Below are 19,975 nucleotides of genomic sequence, written 5' to 3' on the forward strand. Positions count from 1 at the left end.
TGAAAAGTTGAAAGTCCTGAAAAGTTCTCGTTGTTATTGTTATACTGTTATTGTCTTTGTCCTCTTTTATGTTTGTTATATTTGTCACTGTAAATTGGCGCCACTGCTGTATGTGAACAATGTTTTAAAATAATAAATAATAATAATAAATAATAATAATGAACATATACTTAACTTCCTCTAAGTATGATCTACCTTAAGCTTTTGACTGTTTCTAACAATTCACTAATAAACATGTTCCAATGCTATGGTGCGGTGGGACCCTTTCTTCCTTTGATGAAATTACATGGTTAAAGGAAATTATGAGTACATTATGGTACAACGTATTGCTAACAGTGATAAAACAAGTGGTGTGCCCCAAGGATATATATTAGGCCCTTTTTTATTTTTTACAATTTATTATTCATTTATTTAATAATTTATCGTTGCAATTATGCAACTGTCCTGGTGGCAACGTTCAAGTCTGGTCAATGGTCACTTTTACAATACACATACATTATACATACACACACAAGAACGACAGATATGAGACAAAATATAGATACGATCGATAAAATAAAATGGGTAATATAGATTAGATAGGAGACAGAATAGATAGGAAATGCATAATGATCAATGATTCACCCAGAAATGTCAAATGTGAAACTATGCTTTTTGCAGATGACAATAAATTTATCAATTATTCAAAAGAATTTGCAACACATGACGTTACAGTACATCATAACCCCTTAGGAGTAGTAGCATCTTGATGCATCATGTTATCAAGCCACACAGAGTTACAACATACCTGCAAGTTGAAGTCTGCAGGATAAATGGGTCATTCAAGAATTACTTACCAAATCCAAGAGACCAATTTTCTTTAATGGTGTAAATTCTGCGCGTCAGCAATGAAAACTTCTAAGTCATCACTTAATGGTAACCAAGAATTGTCCCGGGAATCCTAGGGAAAATATTTTCCAAATCAAAATGTTAATACAATATCATGCGTGGTACTAAACGAATTGCTACACCCAATAAAATGCGGGCACGTTCGTGCAAGCTTCAAAACTGGCAGGCAACATTTATTTACTAAACATCATTGTTTGTTTTTTAATATTGCTGTTGTCATTAACGTTTCATTAGGCATTTTAAGTAATTAAATCATAAATGAAGTATTCCGCTCCCCTATCGCCGGACCTGTACAGTGTCGAGAAGAAATGGTGTTTTCTATCAGACTACGACGCAATGTACTCTGTTGTTACCGCGGAAGAATTATAATATCTGGATTTTATTCCACGCAACTCTCTCATAGTGAGTGTAATAACAATAGTGTGTGTCTCTTCAACACACTATTTCTCGCTTTATGCGCGATTTCGCTACTGGCATGTTCGTTCGTAAGTGCTAACTGAAAAATATTTTTGTACTGTGAAAAGAAAATATTTTATATTGGATTAATTAGCAATGGTATGTTCAAAACAAAGTGATATAAAAATCAATGTAATATTAAATGTACTTAATTCGTATTCTCTTTAATTAAAAGTGTAGAAACACTTGTTTCATATTGTGTCCTAAGTTACAAAGGTTTTTCAAAACAGTTAGTCGGAAGACGAATAATATATACGAGCCAAATCAATTTTTTCATGCCATTCAATCATAGAGATAATATTTGTCCGCCTAATACTTCCACTACAGCAAATTTACAGCACTTTTCCTGGGTAGTTCAAGCTATTGTTTCCAGGCGACTATATCAGATGGATACAAAATGTCTTCCATACAATCATATTGGGGAAATGCGCTGACAATCTCTCTAAGTAACCCATGTGAGACTGCGCCAAGAAGAAAAGGCGGACAAGTGGAGTACTAATTTTGCTAGGTAGCATTAAGTATTGTATGTGTTTATGTTTATAGCTTAATAATTACGTCCTTTTCCTAGACGTGATACCTAGTGTGCAAATATTTCATAGCGTCAAGAAGTATTTCCTGTATGTTTATTTGCTTTTTATTAATATTGTTTATTTGTCTTTTGTAAATATGGTCTCATGGTGCTGTCACATTAGCTCCTTAAGCTTTTCACAATGTTTACAGATTTTATTTTGCATCATCATTATAAACTTGGACTTAATGAGCAGAATTGGATTACTCGCTCACCTGAGCAACATTGAAGTGATTCAAAATTTTCTACCCAAGTGTAGTCACCTGACTGAAAAGTAGTATCAAAATGGATTTGCCTCACAACGCTTTCTGTCTTAATACGAACTCCGATATGGCTGTTAGTTTTGACGAATGGTTCAGACCGAAGGTCGATTCCCTCTCAGGTATTGTGGATTTAGATTCTGTGATGATGAAGACTGGCACCATCAGCGGCAGTGGTAGTGTGGGTGGTGTAGATGTATTGGATCATGCCACACAAAATCTGTCCGAGTTCGAAGGGTTTCTACTCAATGAAAGAGATCATAGGCCCTCATCTGGCATAGTGGGATCAGGGGACCACTCAGCACCCCATCAGCTGGACGATCTAGATAATTCTGATATATTATTGCAAGGGAAAGAACATGACATGCAGGTAGACAAGGTTTGCTGTGATGGTGGTTCCAATAAACTAACATTTCTTGACGAGTCCCTTGATCTTCCGCGAGACATGCTTACAATGAAAGAAGAGAAAATCGTGTCTGGTGTTACTACTGGCATGCCCATGGAATCACTCCCAAAGAAGGATTTTGGTGACAAGAATGGACCAAAATTGTGTGAAGAGGAGGACTTGTGCACTTTTAGTATATTGAACTATCAGATTGACACCAATATTTCATCACTTGAGGAATCCTTGGACAACTCTGTTAATGTAGCCACATTAAAAGTCAATTGCGATGGGCTTACGGATAAATCAGAGGTCATTGGGACAGAGTTGCCAAAAGAAAATAAAACTAAAGTAACCGACTGTAGCGTCCCATTCTCGCCTAAGCACCAAGATCCCAAAGCTTCTTGTGATGAAAGAGTGGTTATTGCGGGTGAGTCACCTACTGAAGATGCTCAAATTGTTATCAGGAATGTTTCTGGGGAACCATTGTTTCAAGGAAAAATATCAGAGTTAATAACCAGTGCTGTAAATGGAGTTGGGGGTCCTGTTTCCTCTCTAGTCCAGTCGTCTTGTGCAACAGAAGCCGCTAATGTGAAGATGCCGATTAGGATAAGTGTACCAAATAATGTGATGCCTGTGTTAACTATTGGTGGCAGTACCCTTACAGATGCTGTCGAACACGCCAAGAGTGCCAAAGAAAGTATCCAAGTATGTAGTGATTCTGCGAAATTGAAAGTGGGTGCCAATCCTCCAGAAGAGGCTGATTTAGAAATGGCGGAGGAGCAGGATGTCGAAGAAGAAACTTCTGATGTAGGCAACGGCAAGGGTCTGAGGCGTGTTACCGAAGACGGACCTGTCACGGAAGCCCTGGCCGAGTTGGGTATTACCACTGATTCCATATTGTATACAATATCAGGAGTGGCAGGAAATGCTGGTGGTAAAATATGGGTCTGTCTGGCAGAAGGCTGTAACAAGTCTTTTCCTCGCCTAAGCATGCTAAAGATTCATATTCTTGGTCATTATGGCGTGAGGCCGTATAAGGTAATTATAGTCAACTTATTTTGTTTATCGATATCGTTAGGAAAAATCTCTTTATGGTTCTGATTTGACGGTATCAATTTTTTTCTTCAGTGTCTTAGCATTGAAGAAACGTGTGAGCATTGGCAAAATAGTACTCAGATTGACATTAGAAGAACCGGTTTATTAAGTTTGGCAATGCAGCACAAATTTCATATAATATTGTACGCGTATTTGATATGTTTGATAAAGATAAATAATAAATGCTTTTAATCCATGTTAGTCTTGCAAGACCCTTGCTTTATGAAAACATGAATGCACGGAGCTACATATAACTCATTGTAAAAATGCATGAAATATCAATTGTTGATTAATAGTTCTTCTATTCCTCCAATAAAGTCTTTCACGCTGGAAATATATCAACGTACGTATGAATCCTCACGTAATCATGATACATGTGAACAAATAGTGATTCACAAAGTTTTGTGAATGTAAATTCAATGTCAAATATATCTTGTTAAGTCTTCATGCCCATCTACAAAATACTCTGTAAGCCGCCGCAAGAGCATTTGTCGGCATAGACCTAGCCTTCTGTGGGCATGGAGGCCATAAAAGGCTAATGATTCTTATGAGTCAACCATCCATTTATTGAAAAAGTGCTGCGCATTGTGGAAAAAGTTAAAGGTCATATCAAGTGTAATGAGTTGAGTGGGTGAAATTTGTGGATGTGATGACATATCCTTCCTTTTGTCTTGATGAATATTGCGTGTGGGGATGTCAGCACTGGCTAATAAAGCTTCTTGTGTAGTTTTATGTTGTCACCTAGATGCCATTAATCATACCAGTAGTTGGGGGCAATACTTTTCAGAAAATTGTTGACCTTTCCTTCCTTTTCCGAAATAGTTAAATGTGTCGTCCTGATGTTGTAGAACTTATGCTCATCAGCAGTCTCTCTCAATGTCAGCATCTCAATGTTACTGACTGCAAAATGTCATCAATGTGCTTCAATGTAAAGATCGGTTGAATGCAGCTCTTAGCATCCTGATTACCACCACCACCTTAAACCACACAAACAAAATAAACCACATTTTATGTTGCATGTTCATGTGGTGGTGGAATTTTGCCTTCTTGGTTGTCATGTTCTGGCATGTGCGTTGTTGGATGGATTTCATGTTGCATCCTGCAAATTGTTTGTTAGTTTATGGTCTATGTTTTAGCATGAGTGTTGGATGAAGGGATTTTTGCATGAGTGCATTTTGCATGAGCCCTTGTGGTGGCTTGCTGGGTATTATGTAGATGAGAATCCAAATAAAACCACATGAATGAGAAACCTTTTGTCAAATATAGTTCTTCAAGTGAATCCACATGTCCATCCTTCAACACAGATGTACTGTGACGTACAATGCATTTCAGTTTGTCGAACCATCTTCTTGTTCATTGAACCAGGTTTTGTACCTGAAGTTGGGTTTGATGAACTGAAACGCGTTGTACGGTACAATTAAATCTGTGGAAAAGTGCAAATTTTGTTTTTCTCATAATGTACACAAACATTGCTTTAACTGCTGTGACTATGTGCGGTCTCAATGTGCCTTGAATTTTTGTCAGAATTCAAATAAATCAATAGTTAATAGAATGGTTTGAGGCGTCAATTTGCGGAAGCGATTCATATCGGAAAAGAAAATACTTTGTTCTATTCTTTGTTCTATTTTTGAAAAAATATGCGTGGAAGGACAAAGTATTTCCTTTTCCGAAATCAATAGTTAATTAGTTATCCTGTGGTGCAGCTTTAGTGATTATAATTACAATATTACGTTAATTATATGTAGGTTGACTACCTCAAAAGTTTTACAGATGTTTACTTAGATGTATATTTTTTCCAGTGTGACTATGATGGGTGCCATTGGTCCTTCTACACTTACTTCAAGCTCAAGCGACATAAAGAAACCCACTTAAAGAAAAAAGACTATTTGGTGAGTTGATTGTTGTTTCTCCTCTCCTCTGATGATTACTCAGATGCACGCGTTTTCACTATGCCTGCCTGAATTAAATTCTTAAGTTCATTTTCAAAGTTTGCTACTGAACTGTGGTGACTCGGGATTTGTGCGCTTGTTGTCCACTTAACGACTGATGCTGCAAAATACGTTGCCTGACCTTGCACAGCCGTAGCGTATGTAGCGTAAAATGCAGTCCTTCTAAAATTATATGTAAAGAGTCTCTCTTCTAAAAAAGTACACAAAATATTTTTTAATATAAATGCATAATGAAGAAAATGTCATACCTCTTCTACATACTGAATAGCAATAAATTTTTCATTATATGATCTCCCCAAAGTATGAAGCGAACGGTGACTACGGCCATAAGAATATTATGGGAAGAATCAACCCCAGCCGTACTCTTACAAATGGGCAAAGGATATGGTGAGGGAAATTATAGAGAGAAAAAAATAAACAAAAAGTTCAAATTAAATAAAAATAAAATAAATGATATAGGAGGGGGGTTTAGAACAGAAAAAACGATTAAACCAAAATGCTCTGGCTAAGGTGTACTAGAAAGTATTGACCCTTGCCCTTATCAAGCACTCATGCCCACTCGGGGCTTGCGAGAGACTTCTCTCTCTGCATCAGTGGCCCACCAATCGCATGTAATAAAATAAAAGCAAATTAATCATGCACTCTCTAGCTTGGATGTAATAAATAGCCTTGATCCTTGCTAGTCGCATGCACTCACACTCTATCAGGGCTTTCGAGAGGTTACCCTCTGTGCCAGTGGCCCACCAATCACTCACTTGCTTGGGTATGCAAAGATGTCTTAACCCCTGCAAAACTCAATCACAGGTCTACTGTGGAATCTCTTCCAATGTTAGTCCTGTCACTCGCACTTTGGGAAAGGTAGACCTGGGATGTGGCCAGGGATCTCCCCAAAGGTCATGAGAGATGGAGCACAAGCATAATATATAATTTAAAATTTATTTTACCTTTATTCAAAGTTGATATGTTCTATTGTTTGAAATTCATCAAAAATACTTGAGTAAAAAATCGTTCATTGGGTCCAATATTATCTGAAGTTGGAAATTCATAATAGGTCTTGGAAAGAAAAGGGATTGGTGTGTGATATAACATTTTCAGTTGCCCAAAGCATGCCATGTAGCCTGCATATCCTGATCACTGCAATGCTTAGTAAATAAGGAATGCTGTGGATGGGCTGAGGGCTGATTTTCTAATTATTATACCAATAATTTACAGACTAGGAATAAAATTTCCATGTATCATCATCTGTTGTGGAACTTCTCATTACCTTGTGAATGAAAAGGCATTTGTTGTAATAAAATTTGTCAATCACATGGCTCAAGTGTACATCTGCATTTACTCTGAATTGCGATATAATGAATGTCAGTTCATTCAGTACTTACCGATCAGATTGTTTTGTTAGAGATACTCCGAAGATTCCTACTCAGGTTGGACAAGGTTCTGAGTGGTATCAAAATATTCAGGGTTGTATGGAATCTGAAAGAAAAAATTGATTGGAATTGAAAATGGTTTACTATAGATATTTCAGGTGGGAGGACATATTTGTACATATTTCATGGAGGGCGTTTCTCTCAAGGGAGATAGAACTCTTGAGGAGGTTTTGATGTCGAACATCTCTCTTACTCCATATGAACCTGTGCCTTCAGGTGCACAGCGGTTGTCCCAAATGCCCTGGAGATTAGAGTGTGATTTGCAGTAACCGTGGCATGTAGAGAGACACATGCAGAGGAGGGATTGGGATTATTTTTGAGCAATTCATGATATTTTTGGTGTTCTTTAATCATATCTTTCTCAATTAACTTTTTGCATGTTTATAGTTGGTACTCAGGTACAGATGATGTTTTTGTCTCTGCAAATTAGTCATTTTTGCATAAAACCCATTTGAATTCCCTGTCGTTAGAAATGTTTTTGTCTCTGTAAATTAGTCATTTTTGCATTAAACCCCTTTGAATTCCCTGTGGTTAGAAATGTTTTTGTCTCTGCAAATTAGTCATTTTTGCATTAAACCCCTTTGAATTCCCTGTCTATAGAAATTTACAGTTTGGATTGATAATTTAAAATAACTTTACATTGAGCAGAAAGTGAAGGTTCTAGGTTTATTTGTTGTCATGAGATTCAATCTGTTATGTGTCATGAAAACAATTTTTGGTATCGCATTAGCAAATGCATAGCAATGGTGAGGGAGGAAGTTTGAAATTGGCTGTTTATATGCAAACCATCAGGAATCAAAAAGCAGCTTGTAGTATCTCACCTGAGCCAAAAAGGCTGAGGCCATGCGGGACTTCCATCCAATTGCACCCGGAATAATGTTCATTGTATCAGACCTGGCCCATGGTGAAATGGCCACGCTTTGAATCCAGATTCGTTTCCTTTTGAATCTGACTTGGATGAACACCACGGGATGAAATTTATTCATGTGATGATACCGTAATTGGCAGTGTCCAGTTGAAGGCTGTGGACGCAGGTTTACGACCATATACAACTTGCACACTCATGAGAAGCTTCACTGGAGGCCAGCGGAGATGGTGTGTCCTGTCAAGTCGTGCGGTGCATGCTTCCAGACCAGACGGCACCTAGAGGTCCACCTGCGAGACCACGATGTCCATCATGCCCCTTACAGGTGTGTCTCGTTCAAGATTTTTGTGTTCTCTCAAATCTTCGTGCCCATATCCCATGGTTATTTTCATGAACCAAAGTAACAGGTCAGGCCGTGCCGTGGTACATCAGTAATTGGCCGGATGAAGGCTCTGGCAGGTGGTCCTTCTCTGCCTGTGCCATGATTTTACTTGTGCCTTCCTGGATCATTTAACCCTATCATTTTAGTGCACCAGGGAAACATGGAAAAACGCGTGAATGAAGGAGTTGCATGGTCAGTCATTGATTGTGGCTCCAGCATCTGGGATACGACATTGGGAGCAGGGTCAAAAGCATTAATAATGAAATGGTTTGGTATGCCTGCATTACCACCATTCTCGTTCTGGGTAGGCTAAATGAGGGTAGGACCTGGTTCAAGGGCAACCGAAATTCAGTAATTATGTTCCCCGTAACTCCCTGATCACAAAATACACTCCGTTTTGTGTTTAGACGACCTAATAGATGATGATGATAGTATTTAAATCAGCAGAGGTGTGCCGATGACTGATGAATCATATTGTTCCATTGAATAGAATTAAATATTTGCAGTGGTAACGTTATCTGCTGATGTTCCAAGAGTTGCCTGCCAGTCAATACTGCCTTCGGTATGATTATTTTTGCTTTATTATGTTTTTATTTTTGCTAATATTGTTGTGAAGCCTTCACATTAATGGTTGCAGTTTTGCATCTAATGTTTTTCCATCATTTGGATGGTAAATTTGAGCTTCATATTTTTTGTTTTTTATTACATTTGTGGTTATTTTATTATTTCTTTGTGCATGTATATGCATTGAATCTTTATTTTGCTGCAGTTCATTTTCCTTCTCGCTTTTCCTAGGGTATCTCATTGCTATTTTAAGGAAGAGTAAACTCAAACTTAATCATCCAAAATACTTGTTGATGGCAGCATCATGAAATTCACTACGAAGTAAAATATTTCATTTTGTACTGGCAAAATGTGACTGATTTTTAATGCCTCGAATACAATATTACCTGCCGGATGGGCATATGTATGAGTCATGCCTTGACTCACAACCAGTTACAGATCTGCATTGGTATTCTAACTTATGCTTTACTCTGCTTCATTTACTTAATGATTATCATTGACCAGGGAATTTTGCCAATGCAGAGTGTTTAAGGTGTGGTAAAAAGCAAATTTAGCTCTAGTGTTTTGCACATTGTTCCTAATTGAGAAAGTCTAATTTTTTAATCACCATTAAAACCCAAGTATTCCTAATAAATGCTAGGGTCAAAATAAAATTCTGTAATTTTTGGTAACACGGGAAAAAATGAAAAAAAATCTTACAAAAATATGAAAAAAAGCGATGATTTGAAGCCAAAATTTGCCTTCCAACAGATAAAAGAACTAGGAGAATGCCAAAGAATATGATAACAAGGTGACAAAATGAAATTAGCAAAAATAAACTCATAGCAAAGTTGCAAAAAATTAGTTGTGAATTGGGATTGAACCAGTGACCTCGGGGCCAGTACCCAAGAATACTACAGCGGCAGAAGGTAGACATTTTTTTCAACTTCTAAACAATTGTTGTGTGAACTGTCCGCTGTCTCTGCCCAATGTAAGGTATTTCTGTGTTTGAAGAGTTAAAGATTATCTAATTGCCACATTTCAGTGAAGTTGGTCATTCATCGATGATGATCTGTCCTAAAAGTAAAAAAAAAGTCTCATTTTAAGTTATTTAGGAAGACTCGCTCCCTGTCACTTACAGGGTCGTACCCAAAAGTGGTAGGACTGATTTTTTTACAAGAATTTTATTGACGATATACTTACATCGACTTAATAATCTTCAAAGTATGCTCCTTGAGCTGCTACACACTTAGTGTATAACGTTGCTCCCATTCCCCGTACGCCCGCTGGAAATTTTCTTTGGGGATGCCGTTGATGACCCTCGTCGAAGCCTCTTGAACGGCCTTTATCGAGTCAAAACGTCTTCCCTTGAGCTGTCTTTTCATCAGGGGGAAGAAGAAGAAGTCCGGTGGTGCCAGATCGGGAGAATAGGGCGGGTGCGGCAACGTGGCAACGCCGTATTTGGCCAGGAGCTGTCTGACGACGAGCGCGCCATGGCAGAATTTTTGGCACCATCTTGGCGCACACCTTGCGCATGGCCAAATCCTGTGAACTTAATGCATTGGACGCTGGATGCAGACAGACCCAACTGGTCTGCAATTTCTTCACTGGTTAAGCGTCGGTCTGTGTTCAGCAGTGTCCTCACTCTGTCCACATTCGTGTCGGTTCTTGCCGTCGACGGCCATCCGGAGCGATGGTCGTCTTCAACGAGCTCCCTACCCTCTTTAAACAGCTTGTGCCACTCAAATACTGTGGAACGGCTTAATTTTGTTAATTTAATTTGATCATATCGAGGGTCTCAGTTGCCGTCTTCCCAAGTTTCGCACAAAACTTTACGGAATAACGTGGCTCAAAATTCAGATTCATTTTGTTTTTCGATGCGGACAAAAAACTTGCTTCACTAAAAACGGTGTCCTCACTCAACGACAGCCCGCAGGCGACTGAGGTTGGTGTTGGTCTGTTGCTAATAGCCCCCTCCACCTTACCCTGCCAGGCAGACCCCCCTCCACAGCTCCGTTCGCGCCAGAGAAAATTGGTCCTACCACTTTTGGGTGAGACCCTGTATACTTCTTTATATATTGTAATAGCCTTGAATATATGAGAATATTACAGTACCAGAAGAGTTTACTTGGATCTGGAGGTTATCCTTGGAAAACAAAAGAGTTATGACATTGCATCTGCAGTCAATCTCTATCATTGGAGCAGGTAATTTCCATTTTCCTTGGTTGACCTTCATCCGGCAATCCATTCATGTGAGAACCCTCTGAACTGGGTGTGTAAAGTGTAGGATATACGAGCACTAATAATAATAATAATAATTTTATTGGTCCAGTGATCAAGTACATGACATAGGACAAGTCAGAAGATAGTAGAATAATATACAAATTACTAGAACAGAGCACACTATAACAATATTACACTCCATCATTAATGAAATCCACAACCTTGTGATACATTTTCTGGAGTAACATTGCTTTAATTTTGGATTTAAAAACGGAAAAACTATTGATACCCTTTAACTCATTGGGTAATACATTGTAAAGTTTTAAACCCATTGAGTTTGGACCACACAAAGAACTTGTAGTGTGTACATATGGGATATGAAGGTCATTAGAACTTCTTGTGAAGTGGCTGTGTGCAGCAATGTTTTTATAAAATTTGGTAAAATTATTGTAAGTATTCAATAACACATATAAAATATATACTTAAGGAAAAGGTAACAGGCCCAGCTTTCTGAAAATGGGTTTACAAGGGGCAAGATAATGGGAATTAGTTATTAGCCTCACTGCAGTGGTTTGTTAGATTGAAGTGTAGGACATCGTGTAGGTCAAATAGAGGGTCTCTAAATTCCTCTTGGCCAAATAATTTAGCTATTAATGAAGTGAGGATCAGTGCTATATATGCATGCAATAGTCACTTAATGTGAATCGAATAGCATCGGATGGAAAATTTTTTAATGGATTCAATAATAATGATAAAATGATCCCTATTAAATATTTATGCTACCATAATGTCAACAAAATATTATCTGCTTTAGTAGTTAATTGCTAAAGTTAATAATATATTTGCAGAATATCATCACCTTATTGAAATCATAGGCACAGATATAATTATTGGGACAGAAGGTTGCTTATCCATTGTTATCGCTGAAGGTTAAATTTTCCCAAAATCCTTTTCCTGTTACAGAAATGCCAGGGCAAATAGAATCAATGCAATGTGTATAGTGCAGTTGAGAATTCGTGCATCAGCAGGGTAATTCCAGGTAATGGTTTTGAAAGCATTTTGTACTCAATTAAAAGTCCTCAATCTAAGAGAATTAATATTTGCAAATTTTACAGGCCACGAGACAACAAAAATAATTCTATGCTAGAATAAGATCAGCAAATCAAAGGTTTCTTATCCCTGTACAATAATTGCGATGCTAGGGTCAGTGGAAATTTCAGTCCCATCTATTGATTAGAGGACATATTATTTCAAAACGGGTAAATTGAAATATATCTGCAAGTTGCTATTGATTTCTTTTGCCTGGGACTACTTGCATCAACTTGTCAATTCATTAACTAGGAGTAATATTTTCCTTGATATTTTAACAGTGATTGTACTCGCAAAAGTCTTTAACAATTGAAACTATAGAAGGAATTAGTGATTACAGGGCAGTAAATGCTTTAGCTTTCACTACATGTGGTCAGAAATAGGAAGAATGAAAGAAAAATTTGCATGTTTAAAGAAGGGGACTATAATGTCCTAAAAGAGTGCTACAAATTCAATTTCCAATTTTAAGAAAAATAGTAATCACTAAATACTGAGGATACGTGGAATCACTTCCTTGAGATCACACACACAGCAAGTTCATTCCAAGTAAATTTATGAAAGTAGAACTTAGATGGTGCAACACGGATGTTGGAAAAGTACTGTGACATCATAGGCTATGTCATGCCAAGATGAAAAATTTAATGAATGGTATCTTTATCAACAAAATGAGTGAAATCTTTTATGATTATAATTTATCTATGGCAAAAGTCAAGAAGGAATTTCGAAAAGCATTAAGCAAATTAAAAGGGAAATGATTAGCAGAAAATTTGAGAGAGAAAATGAAAGTAATTTGGTCATGTGTGAGAGAGGTTCAGGGAAATAAGTTAACAGTTAATTCACTCAAAAATGATAAAGGTGGAAGATTAACCTGAAATTTGGAAAAGGTTGACTTATTCAATTCCTTCTTTCAAAGCGTATTCACCAATGTCTCACCGATACCAAAAAATGAAATCGCATATAATGGAATAGGATGTTTGCCCAAAAATATTAGGTGTTATTAATCCTCTTGTCCGAACCAAATAGCCACTTGAATATATAATGAGCTAGCATTGGTAAATGGGTCATATCTAGAAATTATAGTTAAGAAGTTGCTAGTAGGTCACCAGGTTCCCAGAGACTAGAAAATGGCTAACGTAACACGGGTATTTAGAAACAGAGACATGGAGGAAACAAAAAATTACAGACCCAGCAAATCAGATCCATTTCGTCCAAGGTTATTGAACATATAATTGCTACATTAAATGTAGAACACACTGTATATTTCCACTGTTCTTTATTTACGCACAACTAGTTTCAACTCTTAGGTGCCCTGACGATGGTGCGTAGTACCTGATGATGATGATGCCTTGAAGCGTTGAAACTAGTTGTAAGCGTTGAAACTAGTTGCACGTTAATTAAAGACAGGTGAAATATACATTGTGTTCTTCATTTAATGTAGCAACTATATATTCAATAGTTGCTATATAACTATATATTCAATTCAACCTTCCAAGAAATGGATCTAAATTACTGGGTCTGTAATTGCTTGTAAGTAACAGTTTATAAACAACATGTAAAATTTAGTTACTCTGTCATCAAGGCATCTTGGTGCACTTAGGGAATTCAAAAGGGCTCAACTTGTGTGAGTTAGATTTTTTCAGAAATTCTAATTCTAAATCCGACAATTATCTCAAAATTGGTCTTACACACAATTATTTTGTTGTTGTAACTCTTGAAACCAGACACATTAAAGTGATTAAACCAAAAAATGAAATTTTATAGACTCTTCTGATTAAATGAAGTGGCAAGTAGAAGCCATAAAAGAACTGTGGGGGCAATGTACATCCACATAATCCCCGGAAGCTACCGTGTGGTGGGGGAAGTTAGGTCACCACCCGTAAAAGAGAACAAAACCACATGCAAAATCAGCACATCCATGCAAACCTACACGCACAGTGGCGTATACATTCATGCAAAAACCCCTTCTACTTACACGAATGCAAATATATTTACTACCAACCAACTATCAATACATATATACTATATACTGTCTATACTATATACTATCTATACTATATACTATCTATACTATATGCTATCTATACTATATACTATCTATACTATCAATTAAAAAACAATTTAGGTTAAAAAATGTAGTAAAAATTTATCCAATGACGTGTAAGCTAGAATTTGACCATAAAGAAGGCAAAATTCAACCACCACATAGACATGCAACATACAATGGTCTCATCCCCCAAGGACACAGGTAGGGACTGTGACCCAATGCTGCAGGTAGCGGGAGGGTCCTCCCACAGAAAAGGCAGAGCAAGCAATACTGTAGAGAGCAGTACACCAATTAATGGCATTCTAATGCGGTCATGCGGGAAGAAAGAGTTTTGACAACAAAACACACAAGGCTAGTGAAAGTGCATGCCATTTAGTAAAACTAATCATTCCCTAGATGCCGAGGGTGGCGAGTGGAATTTTTGCCATCTATAACCCTGCAGTTGCTATCCCGTATTGTCCGTGGGAAGAAGGAGTCCTTGAGGTGGCTAGTTCTGGCATTTATTTCCCGAATTTTATAGGCATGATCCGAGCGACCAATATGTATGTAGGAGTGCGAATAATTTGCGAGACCTCGGTACTGAAACATGCGGATCTGAATATATTTAATAATTTCAATCTTGCATTGAATCGTCTCTCTTCCAATGATTTCCACCCCAACTCCATGAGCATTTCGGTGACGCTTTGAGTTTTATCGTTTTAAGTTTTAAATGAAACGGGCTGCGCGTTGTTGAACCTTCTCAATTTCCCGAATGAGGCCTTTTTCACTCGGATCCCATATGCTCCATGATTATTCTAAATGAGGCCTTACGAGAGGGTGGTAACAACATTCCTTGACCTTGGAGTCACTTCTGTGGACAATGCATCTAATAAATTCCAATTTTTTATATGCCTGCCCACAGATTTTACGCAAGTGAGTCCCCCAAGTTAAGTCTTTAGTGATTGTAACACCTGGGTATTTTACCGTATCAACTACTTCCAGGTCAACTCCAGCTAAATTTTAAACAAATCCCATTGATCCTTTAAGAAATTTACCACCGAACATTTATTAAGGTTTAATAACTCCTCATTTTGAGCATCATCTATTAATGCAATGTAGATCCTGTGCTAGCATTAAACGATCATCATCCCCAGATATCTCCTGATAAATCACTTGGGTCTTCTGCATACATCCTAATCTTACTTTTCACTACGTGGTTCTATTCGTCCCATAAAATCAAGAAAAGCAACGGCCCAATTATAGTTTCCTGAAGTACCCCAGAGGTCACTCTTACGCTGTCATAACTAGTGCCGTCAAGGAATGTGTATGTGTCAATAAATTTTTATCAGTATTGGTTTTGTGTGTAGATTTAGCAGATTAATAAATATTAAGTAATGTGTGTTTATAATTGAATTAAAATGATTTAATATGATGTACGTATATATGTATGTAGAAAACAATTGACACACAACAATATGTATGTATTTATTTGTCTTGCACATGAACTAAGTTAGTCATAAGATTTATACTGGGAATGAGCCTTTTTTTCTCTTGTATGTTGTTTCATTGGTAAAAACTTATGTGTAAAACACTGATAAAAGGTTTATGTGTTCCCTAGTACAGTGAGTATTATACTTGTATTTGTTCAAGCTCTTGATTTTTCACGCAAACCATTTTTTCTAGGTGCCCGTATGCTGATTGTGGCAAGCACTATTACTCGGCCAACTCTCTCCAATCACACATCAAATCGCATCAACACAAGGAAGAAGAGGTTCGTTGCTCTTGGGAAGGATGCGGGAAGCTCTTCGACAAGCCTTGTCGCTTGCGTGCCCACATGCGCACGCATACTGGAGATAAGCCTTATCCCTGTCTCTTTCAGGTAATTACACAATATGCACATTTTTTTCAATGCATGTGAGAGTCTCCTAAATTTTTACGGCAGCGATTGTGTCCCGAGAGAAAGGCGATCGGGAAGCACGCTTAAGTCCACTCTTTTGGGCGAATTGTTGAAGGGTCCCAGAATTCTAAAAAAAACTGACCAGTGAAACATGAAAACCAGAGATTAAGCTTGAATGGCAAAGTTTCAGTAACAATCAAAGGTAGCATAATGTATAAGTTGGTGTTGTATATTGTAATAACTTAACCCTTGAAGTGCTTAAGTCGCTTTAAGCAACGCTGATCAATTTTCTCAAAAATGCAAACGACACTCTTGGCGACTCTCTTTTCGATGGCTTTCTCAATGTCTATGAATTTAAATAAAAATAGAATAATAATGCTAATGTTTTTGCTTTATTGCCTTTAGTTTGTAACAATTTCAGAGTGTAAAAATCGTTTGCCTTGATCGGGATTTGAACCCGGTTCCCTCAATGTCCAGTCGAGTGCTTTAGCCAGTTAGTTAAGCTATTGAGGTGTCCTCTTAAACTCTGAAATTTTGGGGGATGCCTCGATAGCTTAACTGGCTAAAGCACTTGACTGGACGTTGAGGGATCCTCCATGTTCGAATCCCGGTAATGACGAATGATTTTTACGCTCTGAAAATGTTGCATTGAAATGCATATTAGCGGATGGCTCCGTTAAAAGTTACTGTTGCAGCATCTCCTGCAGTTTCTTTGGAATTTGTTGTGTAAGTTTTATTATTATGCTGCATACATAGTAATGCTTTTCCTGTTATTTTTCATAATTCTGCATTTCTCTTTAAAATAGCCAGGCAGTTTTTGCAAAAAAAAATTTAGCAATTACAAGGTTATTACAGTTCATTCAATAGCTTCCTGGCCCTTGTATTTTTTCATTGATATTATTGAAAAATGTATTGTGCCCCTAGATTAAATACTTGAACTACGCTATTGACACCTAATTAACCAACACTTAATTGTCTTACAACATGTTCTGCGTAAATACAAATTCTATTTTTTCTAATCGCCTTACCCATTCACATTGTAGTTAAATTTATCAATAAGCTGTGTATTATTGTTATAGAGTAAATTGATGATATATATGCCAAACTCTGAACTCATTTCTCAGAGGTTCTCTGGACACTGTCTTTATAAACCTACATTTAAACAACTGCTTGATAGATAATACAGTTATCAGTCGGTAAGGAACAATTTTCTCATCAGCAGGTGTCCGGCATACATCTCCAAACACAGTACTCTTCACTGTGTACATGACATTGACTGGAACTTAGCACAAACAGAATGTAGAGTGAATCCGGCATTTGTATTCAAAATAAAAATTTTAAAAGTAATATTAAACTGATACATGCAAAAGCCTTAAATGGCTGAATAAAACTCTCCAAGGTGCCTTAGTGTTTTCTTTTCCTAATGGGCAATGTTATTCTGACCACTTATTGTTCGTGGTAAAAATGATATCTTAAATCTATCCCTTCTACACTTAATGTCTCTAATTTTAATGACACGGTCCCTGCCATGAAGGTCCAACTATGCTCTGCCTTCTATATTGGGCAGAGTACCACACCCCTAAATATTAAGATCAATAACCACCTTTTGCAAGCAAGAATTCTTCCCTGATTGGGATGCCCAAAGCATGCCTCCAAACATACCTCTCTCTTTGGCAAATGCTACAGTGCCTCCATTCCAGTATCCCTCTCACCCTCCACTGAAACTGAAAACGATAGAACATGCGCATATTTGGCTCCTTGATTCCTGAAATGAGCCAGGGATCAATTTCAGACACTGACATACTAATCTGACATGATCTCTCCTACTGTAAGTACGATGGGGGTAATGATACATTTTCAGCATCGCCGCAATGGGGCATCCTTCCAACTTATGCCAGAGATTTGATCTGTAATTTAAACTTTGCTCAATGGTTCCCAGTGTGGATCCTTTAATAATTTTGTCACGCTATAAACTTTATCATGACAATGTTTTACATCATACACGGTGTGGGGACATAACTTCGTTTTTTGAATGCACTTGGCGTTTGAAAAATGGAAGTTATGTTGCTGCACCCTGTATATCTCTCGTTTATGCTTCACATTATCCAATTCAGCAATCAATCAAACTTATTCCCACATATGCACTAGTGGCATATTTTAAATGAGGCCTAACGTCAGTGCACTGCGAATCTGTGTGGCTTTAACTGTGATTTCAGTGATCCCTTCCAAGTTGCATGATGGCAGACTGATGTTTTTAGTGGGTACAGGAGTAGATTTCTGGTTTCTCATGTTTCAGGGCTGTGGAGCACGCTTCTCTACCGCCAGTAAACTGAAGCGCCACCAACACAAGCACACAAACAACCGCAGATTCAAGTGTGGAGAGGAAGGGTGCATGAAGTCTTTCCTTCGCTCGGAGCACTTAAAGGAGCACCTTTTGAAACACGCTGGAGTTGGCTCATTCCATTGTCCCATTCAAAGTAAGCTCTCTCATTTTAAATCCTTATATTTCCTTTATAAAATGTACAGAGGATCAGGATTGTATACTCTGGGATGAATACTGAATTTTGTTCACCGAGTTTGTTAGATGGGTGCAAAAAATATTGATTTTTGCAAAAGCTTTTTTTCCCTGAATTTAAGTCAAGTAGTATGGACGTAAGGCGTAAGAAGAATTGCACTAGGCAAAGAGGCTTTAAAGGGGAGGAGGGAGTTGATGATAGGGACGTTGAGTAAGGATGTTAAGAAAAGACTCTTAAAAACTTTGATATGGAGCGTAGCTATGTACGGCGCGGAAACGTGGTCATTGAAGCAGGAGGATAGACGTAGATTGGAGGCTTTTGAAATGTGGGTGTGGAGAAGAATGGAGAAGGTGAAATGGACAGAGAAGAAAACAAGTGAGGAAGTACTTGGTATGGTGGGCGAAGAGAGGGGTTTGTTGGGAGAAATCCTATGGAGGCAGGAAAAGTGGATGAAGGGGGTGTTGACCGGCAGTGGGATGTTGAAGACTGTAATAATATGTCTTTTGACCATTTTCAACTATGAATCCTGCTATCAATCCTAGATACATATTAATTTCCCAGACAAGGAAAGAATACCTATTCTCTCTTAAGTAAGGTTACCATGTCACCACGTGTTCAAATTGGATAACCCCTTTGAATATTTTTGCTGAGAATATTTTGGATCCTATTTCAGATTTGACAGGATTTATGAAGAATTATTCTAACGTATTTGTTACATGCATTAATATATTTCTTATGATGGCATGCCATTGAAATCTTTTTTATGCGAGTATCCTTTCAATATAGATAAATTCAAGGGGCAGTGTGAGCATGCAATCATTCTCTCAGGAGAGTATTAAAAGGCAATGAATTGTTATCAGCTTTTTAAATATAATTAATGTTATTGCATTCATTATAATTGATGTGATTTTCAAGAAAATATAATCACTGGAAATGATGCCTGACAAAATAACTTTGTTTAAAATTTAATGTTTGCTGTCATCAGGTAAGGCACAAATTTGGCGGTGACTCAATGCATCCTCAATTTTTCAGTCTGGGTTTCATAGAACGAACCAATCAGGATGCCACTCTTCTGCAAGTTCCCTGACAGTCAAACGTCAATTTGCATGAACGAGATTGATCCCTTTCTCAATGTGGTGGGGGGGGAGGTCTTCAGTCGACGTTGATAGTCTTCCGAAATGGCTGTCGTCTTTCACTGATTGCCGCCCCTTATTGAATTGGGTAAATCACTCACAGCACATGGTACGTTTTATAGCATTCTCATCATAAGTCTTGGTAATCAACTCAAAAGTTTCCGTGTAAGATTTGCAGAGCTTCAAGCAGAATTTCACAGAACAACGTTGCTGCTTCAACGAGGGCATTTTCACGGATTAGATTTTTCACTGCCCTCCACAAACACCCTTTTAAAT

The 19,975-nt window shown here is 37.7% G+C and overlaps 1 protein-coding gene across 2 annotated transcripts in view; it reads left to right on the plus strand.

Annotated features, from left to right (window-relative positions):
* Positions 1–1,903: 1,903 nt before the first annotated feature.
* LOC139699860 (uncharacterized) overlaps positions 1,904–19,975 on the plus strand; it is a 42,653-nt gene continuing 24,581 nt past the window's right edge. Inside the window, exons 1-6 of one of the 2 annotated variants that reach the window (XM_071598284.1) lie at positions 1,904–2,984; positions 3,114–3,595; positions 5,452–5,541; positions 8,037–8,218; positions 15,837–16,032; positions 18,347–18,527. In XM_071598284.1, the coding sequence (XP_071454385.1) occupies positions 2,198–2,984; positions 3,114–3,595; positions 5,452–5,541; positions 8,037–8,218; positions 15,837–16,032; positions 18,347–18,527 (1,918 nt within the window). In that variant the 5' untranslated portion in view covers positions 1,904–2,197. Of the gene's footprint in view, positions 3,596–5,451; positions 5,542–8,036; positions 8,219–15,836; positions 16,033–18,346; positions 18,528–19,975 lie in introns of both variants that reach the window. The other variant, XM_071598283.1, reaches the window with a different exon arrangement.

This window comes from Hetaerina americana, unplaced genomic scaffold (assembly GCF_022747635.1).
Source record: "Hetaerina americana unplaced genomic scaffold, ioHetAmer1.1.p SCAF_935, whole genome shotgun sequence".
Lineage (NCBI taxonomy): Eukaryota > Metazoa > Arthropoda > Insecta > Odonata > Calopterygidae > Hetaerina > Hetaerina americana.